Raw genomic sequence first — 24,223 nt, forward strand, 5'->3', positions numbered from 1 at the left:
GTATTTGTAAAGGTGAAATTTGTATTTATTAATTTTGCGATCTATCGTGATGTACAGTATATCGTACTGTTTAGTATCGGAATATATCATATAGTGACGTAAATCCTGAATCGTATTGTATCATCAGATTCATAGTAATGCACATCACACAATGGAAACACAGCTACTGTTTCCTTCTTTTCACTTTAAAAAAAAGTGTCATCGTTTTTGTCGACTAAATTGTTTTCTCTCTACAAAATTAATACATGTCCCAATTATGATAGTGGCACAATTTAATGAGAATAAAACATTGACATACAGCATAGATAATAAGCAGTTTGAGTTAGTATAAATATGACAAAGATTAAAGTTTTGTTAGAACACAAAGAACATTCTTACAAAAAAAAAAAAAAATCAGGTTTAGCTTTGATAACAAACTAATTGTGCAACATGAACAGTATTTTTAATTTACAATTACAGTGAAAGATAAAATGAAGTATTTTTTCTGTCTAAAAATGGACTTTTCTTTCATTTTCTGTACATTTCTCAGAGTTGAAGGCTGAGACCTGTAATGCTCTCCTTTCTTTGGTGATTGACAGCTCCATGTGCCGCTGAGGTTCACAGCCCGTGACGGGGGGGGGGGGGTGCCCGGCCACCCCCCAGCAGCAGGGGGCAGCGTTAAGGTGCTATGAGGGGGTGCACGGGGTCACGGGCTGAGCTGGCACTCACTCATCTCTTCTTGCGTGGCTGGCTCTGACTGGTGGGCGCTCGCAGCGCACTGTACTGCACCTGTAAAAACAAACAGCAGTTTGGTCCGAGGCAGGTAATCCGAGCTGAGCCCAGTGCACGATAATGGCTCCCCTGGGGGGTGCAGGGGGAGAGCCAGGCGGGCTCGCCTGTAATGAATCATTTTTTAAACACAGGAGCAGAGGGGATTAATCACAGCAGAGAAGAAGAAGAAGTCAGGAGTTCTGGACTAGTTTACACCCCCCCTCCCTCGCCCCCTCCCACAATTACTCTGCACCACAATCACAACATTAGACTCACATATCAAGTGTGTCACTGTAAGTTTGGCACTTAGAAGAAACTTTATTTGCATTTTCTGTTGAAGTGAAACAAACATCCTCTGCTCTCCAACTTTCTTATGACTACTCTTATTGTGACGAGAATAAAAGCTCACCAACGATCCAACAGTAAAAGCTTTTATTACGCAAACAAATGTTGTATATTCATCGTTAATTGGACACACACAATAATTAAATGTTCTTTTAGGAAATGCATCACTAATCATGATCACAGCAGAAAGCAGAAGGAATCGTTGGACGCTCAAAGACGGTGTTTGAAGTTGGGCTCGCCAAGCTGAAACAATACGATGAATCTGTTGAAATAAAAGTGAGGGACGCTATGCTAATTAGCCTCTTCCCATTATTAGAATGGGAGATGGAATGCAGGAACAAAGCGACTGCCTCCACACATCAGAACATGAAACTGTCGTCAGAACTGACAGATGCTTCTTATTGGGAGACAGACCCAGTGTTTGTCAGAAGTCTCCGTTTGAGAAGGACTTTGTAGACGTGCGCCACCACTAATTGCCAGGAAACATTTGCGAGAAAGACAGGAGTCAGTTTTGAGCCTTTGTGCCGTTTGGTGTCCACACCTTTGTGAGGATTGAAGTTCTAAGTCAACAAAAACAAAATGTGTGGTTTTATTGTTTTGGGTCTCGTGTGTATTCGATGTTTGCAGCGTACACAATGAAACGCACTCGTGATAAATCTTACCCATGTTTTGTTTCTTTTTTTATGATTGGATCTATTTTTGAGATCTACTTCCTCTTTTTAACACGGACTAAAAAGTATTGTTTCCGTGGGATTTGAAAGCGAGTTGTTTTCAAAGCTCAAACGTCGTCTCCCAACGGGGAAACGAGGACATACAAAGGATTGAGAATAAAAAATGTTTTTGCCACCTTGTTTTTGCCAGCTCAGTCAGCCAAATCTCACACAACACAGGCTCCCCCCACGACATCACAGAGGAGTCTGCCATTGGTCGCCACGACCACTTCAAGGGTGCAGCAGAGGAACGGGCTGGGGTGAAAACGTCCTGCCAGACCCAGACTGGGAGAACCAGTTCTGCTGCTGAGCGGAGGTGAAAATAATCGCGTTACTGTAATTGAGTTGCTTTTATGGGTACAGTAATTTTACTTGTACTTAAGTACGTTTTAAAAGAATTAAAGTAATCAGTTACATTTCTACACCCAACCGAGTACTGAGTAAATTTTTATTTCTTGTTTTAAAATGACCAACATTGTAAAACTACAAAAAATGAAATACAATGAAATGCATCACATCATAGCTGACCAATCAGATTAAATGTATTGCACCAAATACTCCAAAACAACATTGAATGGAGGTTATTTTCTCAGTTTTAGAGTTAATAAAAGTATCTATACTTAGAGCCTGAGAATTGTTTTATTTTGAATTAGATGAATTATTTCATTTAAAAAGAATTGTACATTCTGACAAACCTTTTTATTTTTTACGGATGCCTTTTTCAGAAGTATTCCTCTTCCTTTTTCAGTTTCGACATGAGATGTTTACTGTAAGCATGGGAACCGTGGCAATGTTTATTACCAACTATAAACGTGGGGGAATGAAAGCAACTCGTAATTTTTACTTTGAGTTTAATTGAGCTCCTTTTTACTTGTACTTGGGTATTTTATGTATGACTTACTTGTACTTGAGTACAATTTCAATCAAGTAACAATACTTCAACTTGAGTAAATATATCAGTACTTTTTACACCTCTGCTGGTGAGTAACTGGTTTGTTAAAGGCAGGCGTGGTGGAGCTCTACTTACAGAGCTCTGACAGCTCTGCTTCACTCTGTGATGTAAATGCAAACGACACATGAGCCGAGGCTAATATCTAGTCACATACAGCACGCGGCACGACCACTGGGGCTTACCAACGCTTTAATTGACTCTCCCACCCTGAAGTGACGGAGGCCACGTCACAGTTTGTCTCTGCCGCCAGTCGCCACTTTTAATGTCACCAGGCTTTAATCAACCTCAAGAAATGGCTGATAACGGCAGTACGGCTGAGGACGGATCTGAGCGTGTCAACATTCAGGCTCTTAGTGACTCCACAACCAATAATTGGGCCAGCGCTGCATTAAAGGGCCGGAGTCCATTAATAATCAAACAAAGCCAGAAGAGAGATTCCAGCGACATTTGGAAATAGTCAAACAGACAAATAAACACAAACGTCTGCCTCTGTGTGTGTGTGTTCGTGTGTGTTTGTGTGTGTTCGTGAGTGTGTGGGGTGTGGGTGTGTGTGTGTGTGTTGGTGTGTGTGTGTGTGTGTGTGTGTGTGTGTGTGTGTGTGTGTGTGTGTGTGTGTGTGTGTGTGTGTGTGTGTGGACCCTTACCTTCTGAATGTCAGACGGGACCCTCTTCAGGAAGTCCAGCACTTCATTATTATCAATAGCGTACGGATTACGCAGCTTCTTGGTAAATTTATTAATACCTGTTAAAACAAGAGCAAGTAAATAAATAAAGGTGTTCCTTTATTTCATTTATTTTTCCCTTTATTGTAATTTTTGTAACTAATTTTTCCCATTATTTTTTTTTCATATATTTATTTGTATCATCATTATTATGTGTGTATTTATTATTACTTAATATTTTTTATTTATTTATGCATGTATACTTTCATTTTGTTTTCATTTATTTTATTATTAATATTGTGTATGTATTTATTTATTATTCATTGATTTTAAAATCTCCCTTTATATTTTTTATTATGTATGTATATATGTTATTTTTATTAGTATGTATTAATTCTTATTTATTTATGCATGTGTGTTTTTATTCTGTCTTCATTTATTTACTTTATTCATTATTAATTATTTGTTCTCTCTCTCCATCCCTCTCCTCTTGCCTCACACACTCACTCACTGTTTATTGTAATGTATATGTTTATAAATGGCGTTTCAGGCGGCCTGTTGGCGTATTGCACGGTTGTTTCTGTCTTTGTCTTGTATGTTGCAAAGTAAAATAAAAAAAGGCGTTATATTAACCAGTAACAACAAATCTTGATCTTTGTGTTTCAGTGACAGTTACATTGTGTTAATGCATTCAAACAGTTTCCTGATACTTTATTTAGACGTGTCATCGTTTCTTACACAATCATCGTCTCCGTGAGTGTTCGTTGGTAGTTGAGTTAGTCATATGATGGGAGCGATATATTCACAGCTCAGCACGCACACAAAGAACCTGAGGACGTAAATATGTGCGAGAGGCTTGAAAAGCTTGCCTTGCAACCACAGAGATGGAGGTCAACTGGGGAGTGTGTTTCTATTTGATGGGCTGCTTCTGCTATTGATTGTGTCCAAGGCAGAGTGAGGAAGAGGAGGAGGAGGAGGAGGAGGGAGACTCTCCCTGACCACTGAGATGACGCTCTCTGTGTAGTCTATGACTACAGCACATAATGAGAGGCTAGACCAGGAGCCACAGACCGCCCAAGGACATCATGTATTATATAGAGATGCTTTGTTTCCATCAGCCCACACTGGGCAGGGCCAACCGGATCATATCAAAGCTCACACCATAATGTTGTTTCTTTAAAATTAAAAAGTCTTTAAGGTTACTTCAGCAATTAATCTCATATTTAATATTTTCGTCTCCAATGAATCTAAGATGCTGATGTCCTTAGATTTTCTCACTGTTCATTTAAAAAGTCTTTTTGTTTTTTTTTTAATCATTGAATGCTTTCTTCCATGTCTACATATCTGAGCTGTTTAAATTGCTTTTTAAAACACACATTTTCAACACTTTATAACACTTTCAAGGATTTGTCTGCTGGGAAGCTCGTTGCATTTGGACGGCGTGAACCACTCATGAATCAACATTCATGTTTTTATCAAACTTGGAGCGTTTTGAATCAAAGTCTTGAATGATTCAGGTTAACAGAAACGCTATGGGATCAGACTAAACACAGGAAGTATTGGTGATGACACAGCGCATTCTGGGCAGGCAGGAGAACAGGACGAAACAAAACATCTAAACCAACAGAAGTTAAGTCATTCCATGTAATTTCAACAAATGTTCCACACACTTCGGTCTTAAAAAAAACATGAAATAATAATAAACAATTGTTCTGTGATTATTCAATAGTCACACAGTACATTTTTAGTTTGATCACATTAATACTTTTTGAGATATGGACAATTTAGTGAGAGGTATACACAATACCAAAATGAGTAATCACGATACTATACCAGACAAAGTATCACGGTTCTGGGTAATATCGCGATACTGAAGCCTTCTTTTTTTTTTTTTTATTAATATTATTTTCATGAACTGCAAAGTATTTTTACAAGTTCGAAATACTTATCAATTACTTATAGTTTTGTTTGGTACATGATAAGAGTACATGAACAAAAGCATATAAGCAATAAAAAATAAAAACAAAATAAATGAAGATAGAATTTATATGGTTGAACTAACTGATATAAATAATCAACTTAGGATAACAAATCCACTGTCTTTAAAAAAAAAAAAAAAAAACATCTATTTAACATTAACGCTTCTTCTCCAACATAATAAACCATAGATGATAAAATACAATAAACAGGAATTGATTCCCTGAGGAAACTATATTTGTATGTATTTTCTGGATGATGTCACAGGTGTTTTATGAGATTGGATGTGATCCCTCCTTTGTATGTATATAATTTGTAAATATTGTTTGTAGATTGTAAATATCTCTGTAAATAACAAATAAAAAAAATTGCTCTCAGTCGGAAAAAAACAAAAAGAGTGTTCCCTCCTTTGGCTCCTATAGCTTGGTGACAGCGCCTGCACAGTGGATCTCCTATTGTTTTACTGTCTCTGCCTCGTTTAAAGCCAAAATAGTTCCAAATGGGACTTTTGGAGTTTGTTTTTTTTTTTTTTTGTGACTATAAGCCGTGCAGGCATCCAGGCGAGACAAAACTTTTGCTTGTTGTTTGTTTTGAAGTGAGTGTCTGTTGAAGCAGAGCTGTCTTCGTGGAGTTTGTTCTTCTGACAGAAACACACAAACAGCCAATCAGCTACAGACGGGCGGACCCAGCATGCGGAAACAGCCAATCATATCTCCGGACGTCTCTAGTATCAGGCAAACAGCCAATCATTCAGCAGCTGTGTAGTTCGGTTGCTATGTTGGTACGTTTTCAAGTGAGTAGCGTGCAATGAGTTGAAACTTTTTTTTCTAATTCATTTGTTGCAATGACATGGAATGATCCAGTACGACAATTTGTTGCTGCTCCATTTGATGAATGCTGTGAAAAGAATAAACGGAGGAATTTCTGTGCGCTCTCTCTCATTTCTGTTTGTCGGCCCAGAGAAGTCTCTATTCCAATAACAGCGTCCCCAAGCAACTAGCTCATGCAAATGTATCAGAGGCCGTTTGGAGCGGATCCGATGTCCAGGACAGTGGTTCTCAACCTTTTTAGGCAGCAGCCCCAAAAATAAAGGTTCCAGAGACCGGGGACCTCCACTGTACCTGAAGGTGGTTGAACACAGACATGAACACTGTAGAACAGTCGTGTGGAGACAGGGTCATCTATAAGGGGGAATAAAGGGGAGAGCTTTTTTTTTTTTTAAAAAAAGACATTTGCAAAAATGGGCTCAAATTGTGAAATTGCGACCCCCTCTCAGTGTTTTGTGACCCCAAATAGGTCCTGACCCCAAGGTTGAGAACCTCTGTCCAGGAATATTGTGTTTTACTTGCTTATGTATTATATCTTCATTGATGTTTTTAGTGTTTTATTTTGGCAATGTATTGCACTTTGTTCCCTCGTGTCTGTTTAAAGTGCTTTATTCATAAAGCTGGATTAGATTGGAAAAACCTCATAATGAAGTAATTTTATGAGTAGAATGTGTTGAAGCAGCACTAGACTCACCCCATATCAGCACCAAGTATCTCAGTGGGATGAGATATAAGAGGAACGCCCCCACAAACAGAACCAAGCAAGTCAGGTAAGACATGAAGGGAACAGACCAGGTGAATATGCTGTGAAACAACACCCACATTAACATGAGCATTAGCTCACTCATTACATTACATTAAGGTGCTAAATATGCCACAGGATATTTAAATCACTTCTTGATCCGCTCTCCGATGTTTGCGATCTCCTCCAGAACGTTCTGCACCACCAGCACCACCTCCTGCACCATGTGGATCTTATCCATTAACCCCTTTTTACCAGCGTCCTGAAAAACAACAACACACACATACAGATGCTGATGAGGGACTGTGTGTCAACTGTTGGGCAAGCGAGACAAAAAGCAGTTTGTTGGGCAGTGCATTGCCATTAATCAATATGATACGATCCACAATTTGCATGGCACGATACAATAAAACCCCATACTAAACAATACAATATACATCTTGATACATCGCAATATCAACAATCACATATTTTACCTTTACAAGGACAAAATGGTATGAAATACGTTTAATTTTAAACTTGTGAGAACTAGTAAGTGGTAACTTACTGTAATTATGTTGTGTGTGTATATATATAATATATTTTGATTGCACTTTATTCTCATAAAACATACTGTTCTGTTTATAGATGGATGTAGTTTTATATATATATAGTTTATATATATAAACTACATCCATCTATAAACAGAACAGTATGTTTTATGAGAATAGTGCAATCAAGCTCCAGCTAAAATGCATTGAGGAGTAGTTAAACAAGGTCTGATGTGGTTCACACCAAGTGACCGGGAGTTTATGTCTGCATATGTTAGCGACATTAAATAGTTTTTTCATTAAAAAAACAAAATTAAAAAAAATTATTTGGACATTTGTTGGATCATATACCATAATCGTGCATTAAAATATTGCGATATATCGCCAAATTTATTTTATCTTACACCCTTAGCAGTTTGCCTGTGGTGTTATCTATTGCAGTGGTTCCCAAACTTTTCTACAGTCCCGTACCCCTTCAGGCATTTAACCTGAAGCCATGTACCCCCCACTCCTGCACACTTAACATAATAATGTTAAAAATATACAGTATATATACAATGTAACCCTACAGTGAATGTTGTCTCTAAATTGTACTTATCCTGTTGAGGAATAATATACTGTACAATGAAAAAAAAATAACAATCTGAAAGAACACAAGAAAACATCTTATTCAGAATAATTACTTGTTTGCTTTATTTAACTAATTAGCCTACTGGCATTTTCAGTGAAAATCAATCTGTTCTTTTTTTTTTTTTTGGGGGGGGGGGATCTACTAAACGTTTGTTGATTGAACATATATCAGTAATACAACATATTCACCACCCTGAAACTGTGAATCACTGCAACTTTAATGAAGGATGGGGTTGAGATGATGCAGAGAACTCTACAATATTTAGATTAATTTGACAGAGTTTGAGTCTTTAATCTTTCTCCAAGCAAAGACTTGTTCTGTATTTTATTTTCATGTTTGTCAATACTTAAAATATACTTTCACACAAGTGCGTGGTAGCAAAGGGCATCAAAGTCTTGATAGGACGTTTGGCTTGTGCAAAGCAATGTAGCTCTCATCATATTTGCACTTTTTTTAAAAAAGATTGTTTCTCTGTCACTAGAGGGCAGTTTGACAGAGGCCAATGTGTAATTTGTGGCATTGCAGGGAGGCATTATTATGTTAAGGTTTCATTTATTCAGACAAACTCTTTTCAGGACATTTACTTTGATCTCCTGACATGTTTCAACTGCCAACTGTCAGTGTTCCTTAGAGACATCTACCAATTGCTTTGATGTATTCCTCATGAAAGAACTCGTAAGGACACATCAAAGCAATTGGTAGATGCTTTGATGCTTATGAAATGACGAAATCTATGAAATGGAGAATCTACCAATTGCTTTAATGTATTCCTCATAAAAGTTTTACAATGTCTGTTTATCATTTTAAAACAAAAAATATATAATTTACAGTTGGGTGTAGAAATGTAATGATTTATTTAAGTACACTAGTTCAGTGCCCCTAGGAAGTATGTATTGCTATAGAAAAGTGGGAGGTTAAGTAACTTTTTCATGGATGGCCAAATGAGGTTGTGTTTGAAGGTGGGATGTCAGGGACATTTAGGCTCGTTGTGAAATGTGTAGAGTGATAATTATTGTGTTTTCATATATTTTGGCTTTTAGCAAGGACACTGTAGGGAGTTGAACTCCATCTATTCCGATTCCAGTTTGTTGTCCTCGCGGATCTGGTTCTCCTCAGACCGGAATAGAATTGGTCCAGAATCGTTTAGTGTCATTAAACTACAACAGTCAGTTTAGATGTACACAATTTGTAAAGCATTTATGAAATTCCTTGCTTTTATAGAGATAATTTATTAACGGTATCATTGCAGTCCAAACAAATCCGACGTCACACACCATTGAACCTAGCAGCAGCCATGCACGCGTTCCGCAAGCAATGTTCCATTGTTATATTGCTCTAGGTAGACCAATGTTCCAATGTTCTAACCAATGACATCATCACTGTAGAGCTAAGACTGATGACATCATCACTGAGTGCGTCGACTCAGGACAAATCCAATGTTGCGCACCCTTAAGATATTTGAGGAACACACAGACAGACAGATATTCTTTGCTTTTATAGAGATATAGGTAACAAAACTGATTTAGAAATATACTCAAAGAAGTACAAGTACCCGTAAAAGCAACTCAATTACAGTACCTGTAATCCATTACTTTCACCTTTGGTAGGATCTATTGAAAGGCCCATGATGAGCAAACAGTGAACACCTTCATACTCAGAGACTGTTCTGTGGACAGAAGATTTTGGCTTTTGTCCGTGGCTCACAATAGAGCTGCTGCACAAGTGTAGCACAATCAAGACTGTGATGGAGGAAAAGTAGAGAAAAATGGCTGTGTGCAATCAGGCCGACTGTACAACCCAGACACAAAGTGCAGAGCGGTCAGGAGACGCCTTGGAACGTGTTTTTTAAAAACGTGGAGGGCTTGTTATCCTGCCGTAGAACGACTGACTCGTGTTTATTTCAACGTGCAGAAACGATGATGAACAGGGACAAGTAATTGGTAAATAAATGAGTTTGTTTATGAGAGAAATCAATGGGATCTCAACAGGCTTGAAAATAATGACGAGAGTGAAGCTTTCCAGGGCTGAGGAGTGAGTGGAGATAACAGCAGCAACACAAGCTAAAGAGGCTGAGACTCCTCACATCAAAAGGAGGAATAATGACAGGAATGATGACAGAGAGAGTGTGTTGTGGGAGGGGGGCTCTAATGGACCCTAACAGGAGGCTAGAGGACGTCTATATGTTTGTGTAACAAGTCGAACTGATGCCGCAGCTTTGATGGAGCCCAGACTCAACGCCTTTATCAGGGCTTCCCGAGGCCGCCCCTGGGAACACTCCGCCTGAGACCCCCCCCAACACCGCCACGACAGACGCAGGAAGAGAACGATTCACTCCCTCACTGTCCAAAAAAGGATAAAACATCACAAATATGTTTATCTCATGGTTTCATCCTGAAAAGAGAAGATCAACATCTTTCCATCATCTTCATCATCTCACTCAGCTCCGCTGGCACATCAGACAATGTTTGTTCACAGTTTATTTAGAAAGCATTTCACTGTAGACGCATTTCCATTTCCCTAGTAATGCAAAATCTTAACAGTTGAAAAAAACTGGTAATGGAAACACCTGAATTTAGAAAACAAAAGCTCAAATATCGCAATGGAATGTTATAAGGAGGTTTGGAGTGTCTCATGGGATGAGATTTCACCAGAGTTACCAGGTTCTAAAACAACCTTCAATGGAAACACCTTCAAAGAGACATTAGACTTTGTGGAAAATTTAGAAATATCACTTTTATTTTGAAACACAGCTAAAGTCTTGTTATTGTCACTTTGAATTATTTTGTCATAATTTTCGTCAACTATATTTGTTTTGTCAACCAAATTAACGCTGGTCCAAGTCATGATCAAAGCACAATTTAATGAGACTAAAACACTGACATACATCTGATATGCAGCATAGATAACACGCAGTTCGACTGAGTATGAATAAAACAAAGACTAAAAAAATCTGCATTCTCTTTGTTTACAAACACGTTGCGCAATAAAACGGTATTTTTCTTAACTTATAATTGCAGTGGAGGGTAAAATTAGGTCTTTTTTCTTCCCAAAAAATAAAAATAAAGTGTGACAGAAATATTTTGAGAAAAACACAGTTACTGTTTGGGCTGTTTATTTATTGTTTATCTGTAAACCATTTCCCAGTAGGTGTGTTTCCATTACCCTAGTCATGCACTCAAACTAAACAGCACAACAAAAACTTGTAATGGAAACACATGATGTTAGAAAAACACTCAATGTTTTTAGTCTTTCATGAGGAGGTTTTTCCAGATTTTTCCATATTGAAATGTATGATTAAAACTCAATGGTAACACTTTTTACACAATTACACGTCACAGGACGTGACGTACTTGGTCAAATGACCCTTTCTCTCTGAAAAAACATGGTGCGGTATGCGTGGACAATAGAGGAGACAGTGGCCGTGTTGATGATGTAGTCCTAAAGTACTACTCATACTAAGTGACGTCTAAATGAGTATGTAGTGCGTTCACATTAAGGCAAACATACACTGCGATTTTTGGCCCATCTTGAGCTGATTTTTGACTCGTGCGTCTATTTTTGGGTTTTGGCCAAGTCTCTGCTAAATCGTGCATCGTATAGTATACATGAGGTCACAAGGAGCGATTAACACCTCACGATCAGCTCCCGATCAGCAATCATATGGTCGTAAGGAAATCCAGTCTCTCCTCGTGAGGGTATCGCACTGTTGAAGCAGTGCCACGGACCGGCTTACCCTAAACTCTCACACTATAAAATTGGACAGTACTGCCCAAGTCTGTTCAGGCAGTTCCTGGTCAATAGTATCACCGTCTTTTCTTTTTTAAAGCTCTTTTTGCTGAGATTTGCGAGTGTCTCTCCACTTCAGGGTTCATCTTGTTCTTCTTCTGTTTTAATGGCAATGCCTCAGAGTTCTTTGTCTTCTTCCAATTTGTATGTTGCATTTCCGGAAACAAGACGTGTCGTGTATGAACGTACAGTGTGAGCAGTCAGATTGTGTCAGAGTGTCAATCCGTATACTGTGAGAATCGTGAGCTGCGTACATTTGGGATCTGTAATTGAGTCGCACAGTTTGAGCTGGAGCTGAGTACAACAATTATCAAAATCACAGTGTATCCCAGCCTTTAGATTGTATGAAAACTCTTCTTGTCTTCCATTCCTTTTTTTTTTTAACTCTTTTGTAAACAGGGCTCTTGTTTTGAAATTAACAGGACGTTTAGTCAGTAGCACAATGGAGGGTCTCTGAAAATGTGTGAATGAAATGTGTTTAGGTGAGTTTTATGGATCACTTAAAATGTTTTCAGAACTTTCAAAGGTGGAGAATCAACGGAGATATTTAGCCTCAGTGTGCTTTGGGTTTTTGTCCTTGTAAGTTCCAAATGCATCTTGGGAAATTTGGAAGTTAATTCAGTGGGAACGCTGATCATCGTCATCATACTTATAGTATATAGTAGACAGTTTATACTCATTGAGATTGTAGTGGACCGTACGTTAGTGAGACATTTACAACACAGACCAAGATATTTAGCTAACAATTATTAGAGCCACATTAGACGTGAAACAACAAAGGAATGCAGAGTGTTCTAAGGAGGTTTGGAGGTCTCACGGAATGAGAAATATTGTTTTTCTTTTGCTAAATACTGTAATAGCTGTTGACTAAAATACTCCACATTCACGTCTAAAGCTCTTAAACACATCACCAAAAAAAAAAAAAAAACTCATTTGTGATGGGCTCATTCCAACTTTCCATTTAAGCTTGGTTAAGTGGCCCAATTACATGATTTAAGCATCTTGTACTGTATATTATAAGATATGAAGCCTTATTTATGTGCAAGCAGATATACATGGAAAGTAAAACTAAGCCAGAGGAGGAAAATAGGAACTCAATTGGCTTTTATTTGTAAACGGAAAAACAGAAGCTCGTTTCATTAAAATATTGTATCTGTTTAAAATGTTTCTAAAATCCCTCAGTGACCACAACTGAAGCCTTTCCCACATTAACCGTGTGACGATAGTTTTTGTTCATGTCTCTGTAGTCAAGTACAAGAAGGAGAGTGACTATGGTAAATGAAGGCTGTGATGAAATGGAAGAAGCTGGTTAAAATGAGAAACGGGCTAAATAACTTCCTAAATGTCTCCTGATTGGAAATCCTGAGTGAGTATCTTATTGTCGTTTCACATCAAATCGTTAAAGCTTGCATTTTAAGATGCTGTAATGAAGAATCAATTTGATGTGGTGCACAAAGGTAAACACTCACAGGCATGTGGTGAATCAAAGGCTGGGGAGAAATAAAAGAAGTTTATTTTGTGTAATTTTAATTGGAACAAATGGTGCCAAAATTCAAATCTCCATCTGCATGTTTTTAAGATACAAAGTGGGCTTGATTTTAAGTCTGCTGTAAGCAGATCTAATGCAGGCAAACCAACTGCTGGAACGAGGGTTGCCAGGTCTATGATAAGTATCATATTATTACAATAATTATGCCCTCTGTATGACATATTTTTTAACCGATCTAGGATCCTTGGGTGGGAATTCACCCTAAAAAAAAACGCGATAATTACAGTTTTGCAAACATTTGGTTGCAATCGTCAGCCCATGTGTGCCAGACAATTTGTTTCTCTTGAATTACGAAGGAAATAACAGAAATTGGTTAAAAGTTGCAAATAACGGTGGGCAAAAACCGAGGGTTCAGCACCCATTTCGGCCACCCCCACCCCTCGGTGGGGGTGGCCGAAATGGGAGTAATGTAGCAAACGTCATTTTAAAAGTTGTCTCACAACTCAAAAAAAAATGGGGTCGTGACCCCAAAGTTGAGAAGCAATTACTATTTTTATTTCCATCATAATATTCATGCAAACCTTGTCTGATGATGCTCATTTTATGAAATATCATGCAGTGAAATCCTTTTACGTCATTGACCCACTGGATATTGCAGCAAAAATATAACTTTTATTTTGATTGTGACGGCTGTGTGATAATTTCCCCCCAAAATACCATAAATCTGGCAATACTGCATCGTACAGGTCCTGTGGGCAGGGCCGTGTGTGTGAGCGAGTCAACCGTTGACAGGCACTACCAGCCGTCATAGATATGCTCTTTGTTTCTTTGTGCCATCGTTACATATTGTCTATCTGCTCGATTGAAACCCGAGGCCAAAGGGAAGTCACTTTGCCCACACATAATTTGTACGCCGTCTCCTTCCCTGAGGACACATTTGTTCACAGAGTCTGTTCTATGTTATCTTGCTGTAACTCCGCCTCGCCTTTCCTCTCTTTTTAACGTCATACCTTCACATTTTTCCCACTATGTCTGAGGTTTACATATTTCCTTCCTCGAAGGGGAAACATCGGGGTATAGAAACATATTTGAGTGGTAATCATAATCTTCTCTGAGGGAAAAAAGCTTTATTCACATGTTAGAGGAGAGGCTGGGGGTGGGGAAAGCATAGTATTTGAAGTTATCAAGTTTAACACAGATCACTGTTTAACCCCAAATATTTTTAAAGAAGACTTTGATGGGGTGTTGCAAAGCTCCGCTGCTTGATCTCACCGCGTGATACCACATTCAAGTGACAGCGAGACTATAAGCAGAACTTCAAATAAGCCACTTTAAATTAAAGCTGACAGCTTGAAACAAACATGGGTGAGTGCTTAATTAGTAAATAAAAGGATATATTTCATTTCCCCAGTGTGTGAAAGAGAGCCGTAAAGGCTGAGAGCGTTTTACTAACACGTGCTAAAGACTTAGCTATTCCTGCACATAAAACACTCTTTATTCCAAAATACAAATGCAATGTTTATAGTATTAGCTTATCTAAGGCAGGGGTTCTCAACCTTGGGGTAAGGACCTCATTTGGGGTCACCAGACACTGGGGGGGGTAGCCAGATACCTTCTATGACTATTTTTTAGCCCAATTTTCTTATTTTTACATTTTCAGCAGTTATAAACCCTTTCCACCACTTTTCCCATTATTGTCACTTATAACTTCTTTTCACCATATTTCTTGCTTATTTTTGCCAATTTAACCAACAACAGTTTGTCATGCCCATTATTGGCCAGGTTAAATGAATTGTTCCTACTTTGTGAATAATATTTTTGCTACATTACTCCCAATTCTACCACTTCTCCAACAAATCTCAAAGCCATTTCTGCACGTTTTCCATTTTCAAAACATTTTCAGCACTTATAAACCCTTTCCACCACTTTTCCCACCAAATATTTCATATGTTGACCCCTTATTGTCACTTTTAACCTCTTTCCACCACATTTAATGTTTATTTTGCCAATTTAACCACAACCACAATTTGTCATACCCATTATTTGCCAGTTTAAATAATTTTTTCCCTCCATTTTTAAATTTTATTATCCACAATTAGCAACTTTTAACCAATTTCTGTGGTTTTTAAAAGACCATTTCACCACCTTATAAAGGTTAGGTTATACATCTTTTCCACCATTTTTGGTAACTTTGAATCCATTTTAATTTATTTCTGATTAAAACAAGGATTTACATCTTTAAGATGACTATATACTATGGCCCAAATAATAGTAACCTTCCTGGATAACAGTAGACATTATTCAGATAAATAAATAAATCTGGTTATCACAGATTTATAGAACAATGGACCATCATATTGCTGATGCAAAAACCTCTCCCCTTTATTCCTCCTTATAGATGACCCTGTCTCCACGTGACTATTCTTCAGTGTTCATGTCATGCTGGTGTGTAGTTTGTGCACATATCATGCGAGTCCGCTGTGAATTAGCTCATCCTTTCACAGAGCATTTGCTGGATGTGCCTGTGTTTTTAAAAGAAGCTGGCTCTTTTCTAGCCTCTGGTCATCACAACAGAATATATTGAGCGCATTATGGATATGAATCCTGGGCGTAGACACGCAGCACAGGGGTCATCGCTCGGAGGCGTCGTGCTGGTTCCACACTTCATCGCCATCAAGCAATATTGTGCACCCTGTTCACTTTTTCCTTCTCTGCACAAAACTGTGGGATGGCTGTAATTGAATATTATGTGATATAGGAAGTATATATTTTTTAGACTTCTTAAAGATTTCCTGCTGTTTTTCAGGGTGCAGAATGGATGTGTAATAATACATAATATTCTTAATAATTTGTCAGTCAATGATAAATAAGGCGTTATATACTAGTTACACGAGAGCACACAGAGAAACAGCCATAAAAACAACACATAGCATGTAATAAACAGTGACAGTGGCTCAGGTGGTAGAGGGTCGTCTTCTGATCGAGAGGTTGGGGGTTCGATCCCAGTACCTTACTATGTGTTGAAGTGTCCTTGAGCAAGACACTGAACCCTAAGTTGCTCCCAGTGGTCGACTAGCGCCTTGCATGGCAGTCCTGTCCCACTGGTGTGTGAATGTGAGAGTGATTGGGTGAATGAGCTGATATGTAAAGTGCTTTGAGACTGCTTCAGTGTGGTGATAAAGCGCTATATAAATCAAGTCCATTTAGCATTTAAAACTGCTCTTTGTGCTCGTATTTTTCTGAGCGCTCGGTGGGTTTTTTCAGAGGCTGATACATGATCGATCAATGTTCGACGACACAATCGTTTCATCAATAGACCAACCAATAAGAAATTATGTGTAAAGGGTGAAAAACAATGTGTTAAAAATGCACAATTATTCCAATCCCAGTGTACCAATGATCAGGTGTTGATAAATATTGCAGCTGAATTTGATCATCATTAACTTGGTAAAACCTCAAATCATGGTTTGGAGGCCACGCCCAGTGTGGTCAACCAAATAGTGGCAAAGAAATACTGTAAAGATGAAGATTAGCATCCTCACAGCTAAGATAAAGAAAAACAAAGATGTGCTTTTCGGTAGTGTGAAAACTGGAATTAAAGGAGTTCATAAAAACGCCCTGTGGACGAGAAAAATGGTGGCAGTGAACAGGGTTTCCTTATTGAAACAGACTCAGGCTGAGAGTTGAATTAAATTCTCAATAACTAACTTAGCCAATGCCTAATGGTGGTTTAATGAAGTGTTACTCATCCACAGTATAAAATCTTAAACAACTGCTAATTGATCAGGACAGTTCTCTACATTTAAGTCAAGAAAAGGACACGTCGGGGTGGGGAGAGAAGGTAGGTGCCGTCAGGATAACCAAAAATGTGGTATCAGTAATAATGTCCTGAATGCGTGTCTGCTTATAATCCAATAACAGCTGAGGTTTGTTTAATACTTTATTTCCAGTCTCAGTCACATTTTGCTGCTGCTTCACTAATCCATTCAGACGTGAAATTGATCGTAGTGTACGATCACGTCACAATTGATAAATACTGAAACGTGAATTTGGTCGAACGAACGTCGTACTCTCAGATCTGAACGTACCAACAATTGATACATGTGGGCCAATGTTTTCAACCCTTTACACAATATTTCTTATTGGTTGGTGCATTGATGAAACACTCAGCAATTGTGTAGTCGAGCCTTGGTCCATGTCGAATCAGCCTCTGAAAAAACACCATGAGTAGGAATATGAGCGGACGCTCGGATCAAACATGAGAGCATGGAGAGCACATTTAAAAGCCACAATACAGTTTATTACGGGCTATTAGCTGTTTATACGCCTGTTTCTGCTTTGTGTACTCTTGTGAAATTAAGATACTGTAAGTAACACCATAGATAAATGTCATTGAGTGAAAAAGCAGTGGGCAAATTCAAGTTTTTCTGCTTATTCATTGGTTCCTTTGTTTTTCAAAGTAAAATGTGATTTTATTGATTGAAGAACAATGTGAGGAAACCTTTAACACACTGAACAAATGCAGTTCAAATTTAATCTATGGGTTTGACAAAAAAAAAAGTCTGCGATCACAACAAAGAGCCTCCACGCTCTCATAGAACATGACATGTATATACTTCCAAAAGTCTGTGTGTTGATGTTGGGAGGCAGTTAGCGGCAGGTTAATTTTTGTCTCATTTATAACATGGAGATACTAGTGTGTGTGATTTAACCTTTGACCTGAGAAAGATCCAAAAAAATAAAGAAGAAAGATTCTAAAATGATAAAGCAGCCGTTGTTAGAAGACAAGATTCTATTAAAACACATTATCCTTTAAAAACGTTAGAAAAATACAAAATAAAATACCTTGTCGTCTTCCTCCTCGTCTTCACCCATGGTCATGTTCACCTGAGAGAGAATAAAGGGTAGAAGGTGATTCTCAGCCAATGGGACGTGTGGGCATTGGAGCATTTTCAACAAACAGCCAGTAATGAAATTTCCTTTGAGCACATTCACCCCTATTGGGAGAGGCTTGTTTCCATAGAGACCGCATCACAGGCGTGACCTCACACAAAAGGAGAGGTGAGAAAAGGCCTTCCTCACAAGAGCAGCGTCACACCAAAACCAATCTCCTTCCTCTCAACAACACGAGCACACAGAACCACGCAAAGAAGAGGAGAAAACATTTAATTTGGATGTTGTTGCCTCCATCACTTTATATCAAGTCATCCCTGACCTCACTGCCTGTGACATTGCCTGCGTACAGAGCTGTGTCATTGCTAGCCAGAGGGTCACAGAGTGGGGGGTGTCCACACTGAGTGGAGATGGACTTTAACATTGCCCCAGGATGAAGTCTAGTCTAACTCTGCACCCATAAACACTAGGCTGGGACGGGGGCTTTGGGTGAATGGCTCCTGGCTAAATGGGTCCACGGTTTCACAACATGGAGAATTTGGGGGCATTTCAGAGTGTGAAGAATATTAACCTTCAGAGGAGTGTGTGTATGGCACGGATAACTTACATATAGTAAACAGAAAAGACAGTAACTGCGTTCGAAATCGAAATATCTCAAAAAAACTGTGTATGGAAACACCTGAATTTAGAAATAAACATTTTAATATCACACGTTTTCATAGTGAAATGTACTTAGAAGATCTATGTTTAAAAAAACACATTATTATGCACCATATTCATTAATTGTCTTTATAAAAAGTGAAAGTAATCATGGACTGTTGAAGACATACAAACGCTGAGGATAGAAGTCCTTTTGGGTGGGAGTCCATAATTACTCACTAACTTCAGCCAACAGAGCATGTCAGCGCACTGTTTAAGGGAGACTAAAGGTCCCTTAGGACAGTGGTTCTCAACCTTTTTCAGCCCACGACCCCCAAAATAAAGGTTCCAGAGACCAGGGACCCCCACTGTATCTGAAGACAGGAACACTGAACAACAGTTATGTAGAAACAGGGCCATTTATAAGGGGGCCTAAAGGGGAGAGATTTTTGGAGCACATCCATAAAGTCAGCAATATGATGGTCCATTGTTCTATGAATCTGTGATAATCACATTTATTTATTTAACTGAATAATATCCACTGTTTCCAGGAAGTTTACTATTATTTGGGCCATAGAATATAGTCATCCTAAAAATGGAAATCCTTGTTCTAATTAGAAATAAAATAGGTTGAAAGTAATCAGAAACAGACAGAAAAGGTGGTAAAGATGAAGTTAGCAAAATAAGTCATTCTATCCTCTATCCCTTAGGAGAGCTCTTCTTCTCTGCTTCATTGTCTTCTACTAAACTGCAGAGTTGAAACTGTCGCCCCCTGGGGTCACATGATCTAAAAATCAGGCTGAATGCTTCACTCCCATAGAAAACAATGGGATGTTTACAGACAGTGGGGCCGTGTGACATCATCAATCATGTGATTTCAAGATGGAGGAACACAGTCTCTAAAACTGTAAAATAGTCCCATTTTTAAAAGGGCATTAAATGGATATGATGCATAATAATGTGTTTTGTTAGACATATTTTCTAATAAGTACATTTCAAAGAGTTTAGGCCGCACTTATCTCTGAGAAAACCTGGCGCGGTACATGTGGTAAGAAGAGGAGACCAAGAAATTTCTTAGCATTATACTTAAAAATTATTAGTGCCACATTAGAGAGTGCAGAGTGTTTGGAGAGTCCATCTTCTCACAGGATGGGATTTTACCAGAGTTACCAGGCTCCAAAACAACCTTCAATGGAAACACCTTCAAAGAGCAATTATACATTTGTGGAAACTTTCGAGATATCGCTTTATTTTGTAAAAAACTGTAATGTAAACATAGCTAGTGATGAATTGTAGACAGGTTGCAGAAAATAAGCTACACAAACATCTACACTAATGTCTTTTTACTGCTTTATGTATTAATTGGTCTCTGGAGACGACATATTAAGTGTCTTAATCAGCTTTAAGCATGTGGATAGCTGCCAGGACAGTCTGTAACGTAGGGAGCCAATAAAATGGCTCTGTTCTGGACGTGTTTAGCACATCTGTATGAATAAGCCGACTCACCAGGTCCTGGTTGGCGGTGAATTTTCCCATGGTGAGCTGGAAGTAGTTCCATCCGATGAGTAGGAGGAGGAAGAGGGGCAGCATGAAGAGCTCAAAGTGCCACACCGTCACCAGGAAGATCTGAGGGGACATATCAGGACAGATGACCTCACGGCGCCTTCACTTAACACAGGATACATAATGGATTTAACCACATCAACAATGTTAGAGCATTCTAAAGATTTACTGCAAGTGCAAACAGACTTTGCTCTTTGTGGTTTCAAAGTAAAGGACGCTGGAGTTGTTTTAATATAATGAAATCCTATTTGCAGCACGTACACACACATACACACACACAGCAGATATGTGCTGGCAGTTTGCCTGACACAGATAGCAGTGATCTGCACACGTCCAATCCTCTTAGTGTGGTAGATTCAGGGGAAGCGGCGCACTCAGACGACGCTCATAGGCGAGTGGAGGCGCATTTGGAACATTTACCCTCTCTGTGACGATGAGACTGAGAAAAAGCCAAGACCCCTGGTAGAAATAAGATGGATCACACTGAATAAGGAATCCCTGATAACTCTGTGCTAAGCACGTAGCATTTCACAGCAGAACACTAATTGGACGGCTGCATTTAAACCTGTTTAGTGACGGCCTAATGAGTCAGTCTACAACTGAAATGATCAGAGATGTGTGAGAAGCTTAAAACCAGCAGGTGACAGGGATGAAATCAAACATTTCTTGCATTGAGATGAATCCTGAAATCTATCGCAGTGTTAACGTGTTAATGCACATCACATATACAGCCTGATTCTAATCTCTGATTTATATATTAGCTTAAGACCACGTGAAAACGCATACGTTTTGTAGAGTTGTACTGTCAGTTTACACAACAACAGCAATTTTTGGTGCTTGAAAACTGAACTTTTTAAAGGGATCTATCAATGTCTAACAAAACACATTATCTTGCACAATAATAATTTGATGGCCTTTTAAAAATGGGACTACTTTATAGTTTTACAGCCTGTGTTCCTCCATCTTGAAATCACGTGATTGATGATGTCACAGCCCCACTGCCTGTAAACGTCTAATTGTTTTCTATTGGAGTGAATAATTCAGCCTGATTTTTAGATCATTTAGCAGCTTTTTCAGTCACCTTGTGCTGCTTTTTGTTGCTCTAAAAAAACAGGAAAACTTTCCACTTTATGTAAACAAAAACGAAAGAAGAAGCAAAATGATGTGTAAACAGGGCCTAAAGCTGTGTTGTAAATGTCCCACTAACGCATTATCCACTACGAACTCAATGAGAATACAGTGTCTATGATATACTATAAATATGATTAGGATGATGAGCGTTCCCACTGAAGTATACTAAGATGCATTTGGAACCCGAAAGGACAAAAACCTGAAACACGCTGAGGCTAAATATCTCCATTGATTCTCCACCTTTGAAAGTTCTGAAAGCATCTTAAGTGAGAAAGTGACAAAGACTAAAGAATATCAATTCCTCCTCTGGCTTAGTTTTACCTTACATGTGTATCTGCTTGCACATAAATAAGGCTTCATATAGTATAATATACAGATCCTTAAATCATGTAATTGGGCCATTCGTGTAATTGGGCCATTCATTTTAAGTTTTTTTTTATGCTAATGGGTGATGAAGCACTCACCACCAAAGAGAATGAGCCCACACACATTTCTACCTACTGCCTTGAAAAGATTGTGTGATACATTTTGTACTGCTGTTATGAGTACAAACAGCAGTACAGTTTCACTGATGGTGATGTCAAATAACGCTGGTGCACATTCTCGACAGCTTGGAGAGGCTTCCCAATAACCCAAAAATAAAAACGAATGAGTAGAAGACGGCTTGGAAAGTAAAAGAAGACAAGCACAGGCGACTAAACTACTGTTTGGTTCCACAGATGCACACAGAGGCATGTACACAGGTCTTGCAGTAAACAGTCACATGAATGGCGAGTAAATAAATAACCGTGTCACAGTTAGAGTGTGGATCGGGCCGCGTTTTCTCGTTCGAGTCCGACACGACAGTGAAAACCTCATTTTTTTCTCTCAAAGAAATGACACGTACGTTGGTAAACACCAATTTTATTAACAAACTGTTAATGTCAGCATCAGATCAGTGCATGTGTAACAAGCAAAAGTGAAACACAAACAAGAGACACGCAAGAGAACCATTGGATCTATTATATAATCCACGTATCAAAGATAAAGATAATCTGTGATATTGTGCAGTAAAAGGAATGTTTCATCAGTGTATTCTTTTATAATTGTCCTCTGCTCTAGTCTACATCCACCGCGGATCAGCTGTGGCTGCAACCGCACTCACTTCAGACTGCACGCAAACAACACTATCTGACCGAACCCAACAACCAGTTCTAATATCTGTCTGAACCCGACCTGTCCGGTGCCGTCAGGTCCCATCACAGCTGTGCTCCGTGATAAACAAACATGTGATGCGCGTTCCCACGGTGGCTGGGCTGATGGCTGCAGTTACACTGACCACTGTGGTGTAAATGATTAGGATCGTTATCAGGCTTCTGCAGAGCTGGATGAGGAGTTGATCATTTGAATCAGGTGTGTTGGAAGAGGGAAACATCTAAAACATGCTGGATAGTGGCCCTCGAGGACCAGAATTGGACACCCCTGCTATAGAGTCTGATCTCTAGATCCTGCCCTATGCTCCTTTAAGCAAGTTTAAATGGAAATGTTAAGTATTTTAGTCAACACAAGCTGTGTTTACATTAAAGTTTTTAGCAAAATAAAAGCTATATTTCTCATCCTATGAGACTTCTCTTCAGGAAGATGGACGCTCCAAACCTCCTTATAACATTCTGCATTCCTTTGTTGTATCACGTCTTATGTGGCTCTAATATTTTTTAAGTATAATATCTCGTTCTGTGTTGTAAATGTCCCACCAACATACTATCCAGTACAAAATCAATGAGTATAAACTGTCTACTATAAACTATAAGTATCATTAGGATGATGAGCGTTCCCACTGAATTATACTTCCAAATTTCCCAAGATGCATTTGGAACCTTCAAGGATAAAAACCTGAATCACACTGAGGCTAAATATCTTTGTTGATTCTCCACCTTTGAAAGTAAAGCATTTTAAGTGAGAAAGTGACCAAGTAGAATATCAACATGTGCTCATTTGATCCATAAAACTCACGTAGACATATTTCATTCGCACATTTTCAGAGACCCTCCATTATGCTACTGACTAAACTTCCTGTTAACTTCAAAACAAGAGCCCTATTTACAAAAGAGTTAAAAAAACAAAAGTAATAGAAGACAAGAGGAGATGCTTTTACTTTGAAAGGGGATGATTGATTTTTAGCTTGAAGTCGGTCCCAGGACCATTTTACATTCAACTCAAAATGCATCATGGGACGGTTGAGTATGACTAGTGTGTACACTGTGCACACCTAAAAAATGTCCCCATATAGTTGTGTACATATGGGTATTTCTCACCTACTCAATCTTTTCATACTATCTAATGTGAACGCACTACACACTCATTTAGACGTCACGCTTAGTATGAGTAGTACGTTAGTATAAGTAGTACTACATTAGTATTAAGCAAGTGTACAACAGGGTCTATATAGTTTTTCATTGGATGTATTCTTCCTCATAGTTGCACCGTTATGTAATTCACTTTATATAAAGATCATTTTTAAAGCTCCTTTGTGAATTTTCAGCTCTCAGAGCTGGAGGCTGTGTTAACTATGAAACAATATGTTGAAGTTAAGCCTGAGACAGGTTGTGAAGCTGTG

General features: G+C 38.6%; 1 protein-coding gene across 5 annotated transcripts in view; it reads right to left on the reverse strand.

Moving 5' to 3' along the window:
* Window positions 1-254: 254 nt before the first annotated feature.
* The window catches only part of mctp2a (multiple C2 domains, transmembrane 2a), a 75,406-nt gene continuing 51,437 nt past the window's right edge, over window positions 255-24,223 (reverse strand). For 2 of the 5 annotated variants that reach the window (XM_028450744.1, XM_028450741.1), the window contains exons 18-23: window positions 20,440-20,559; window positions 18,247-18,288; window positions 7,118-7,227; window positions 6,918-7,027; window positions 3,402-3,499; window positions 255-2,111 (exon numbers count right to left, since the gene is read on the reverse strand). In XM_028450744.1, coding sequence (XP_028306545.1) covers window positions 2,037-2,111; window positions 3,402-3,499; window positions 6,918-7,027; window positions 7,118-7,227; window positions 18,247-18,288; window positions 20,440-20,559 — 555 coding nt within the window. In that variant the 3' untranslated portion in view covers window positions 255-2,036. The remainder of the gene's footprint in view (window positions 2,112-3,401; window positions 3,500-6,917; window positions 7,028-7,117; window positions 7,228-18,246; window positions 18,289-20,439; window positions 20,560-24,223) is intronic. The other 3 variants (XR_003674324.1, XM_028450745.1, XM_028450742.1) reach the window with 3 other exon arrangements.

The sequence above is a fragment of the Gouania willdenowi genome, chromosome 6 (genome assembly GCF_900634775.1).
Source record: "Gouania willdenowi chromosome 6, fGouWil2.1, whole genome shotgun sequence".
NCBI classification, from domain to species: Eukaryota; Metazoa; Chordata; class Actinopteri; order Blenniiformes; family Gobiesocidae; genus Gouania; species Gouania willdenowi.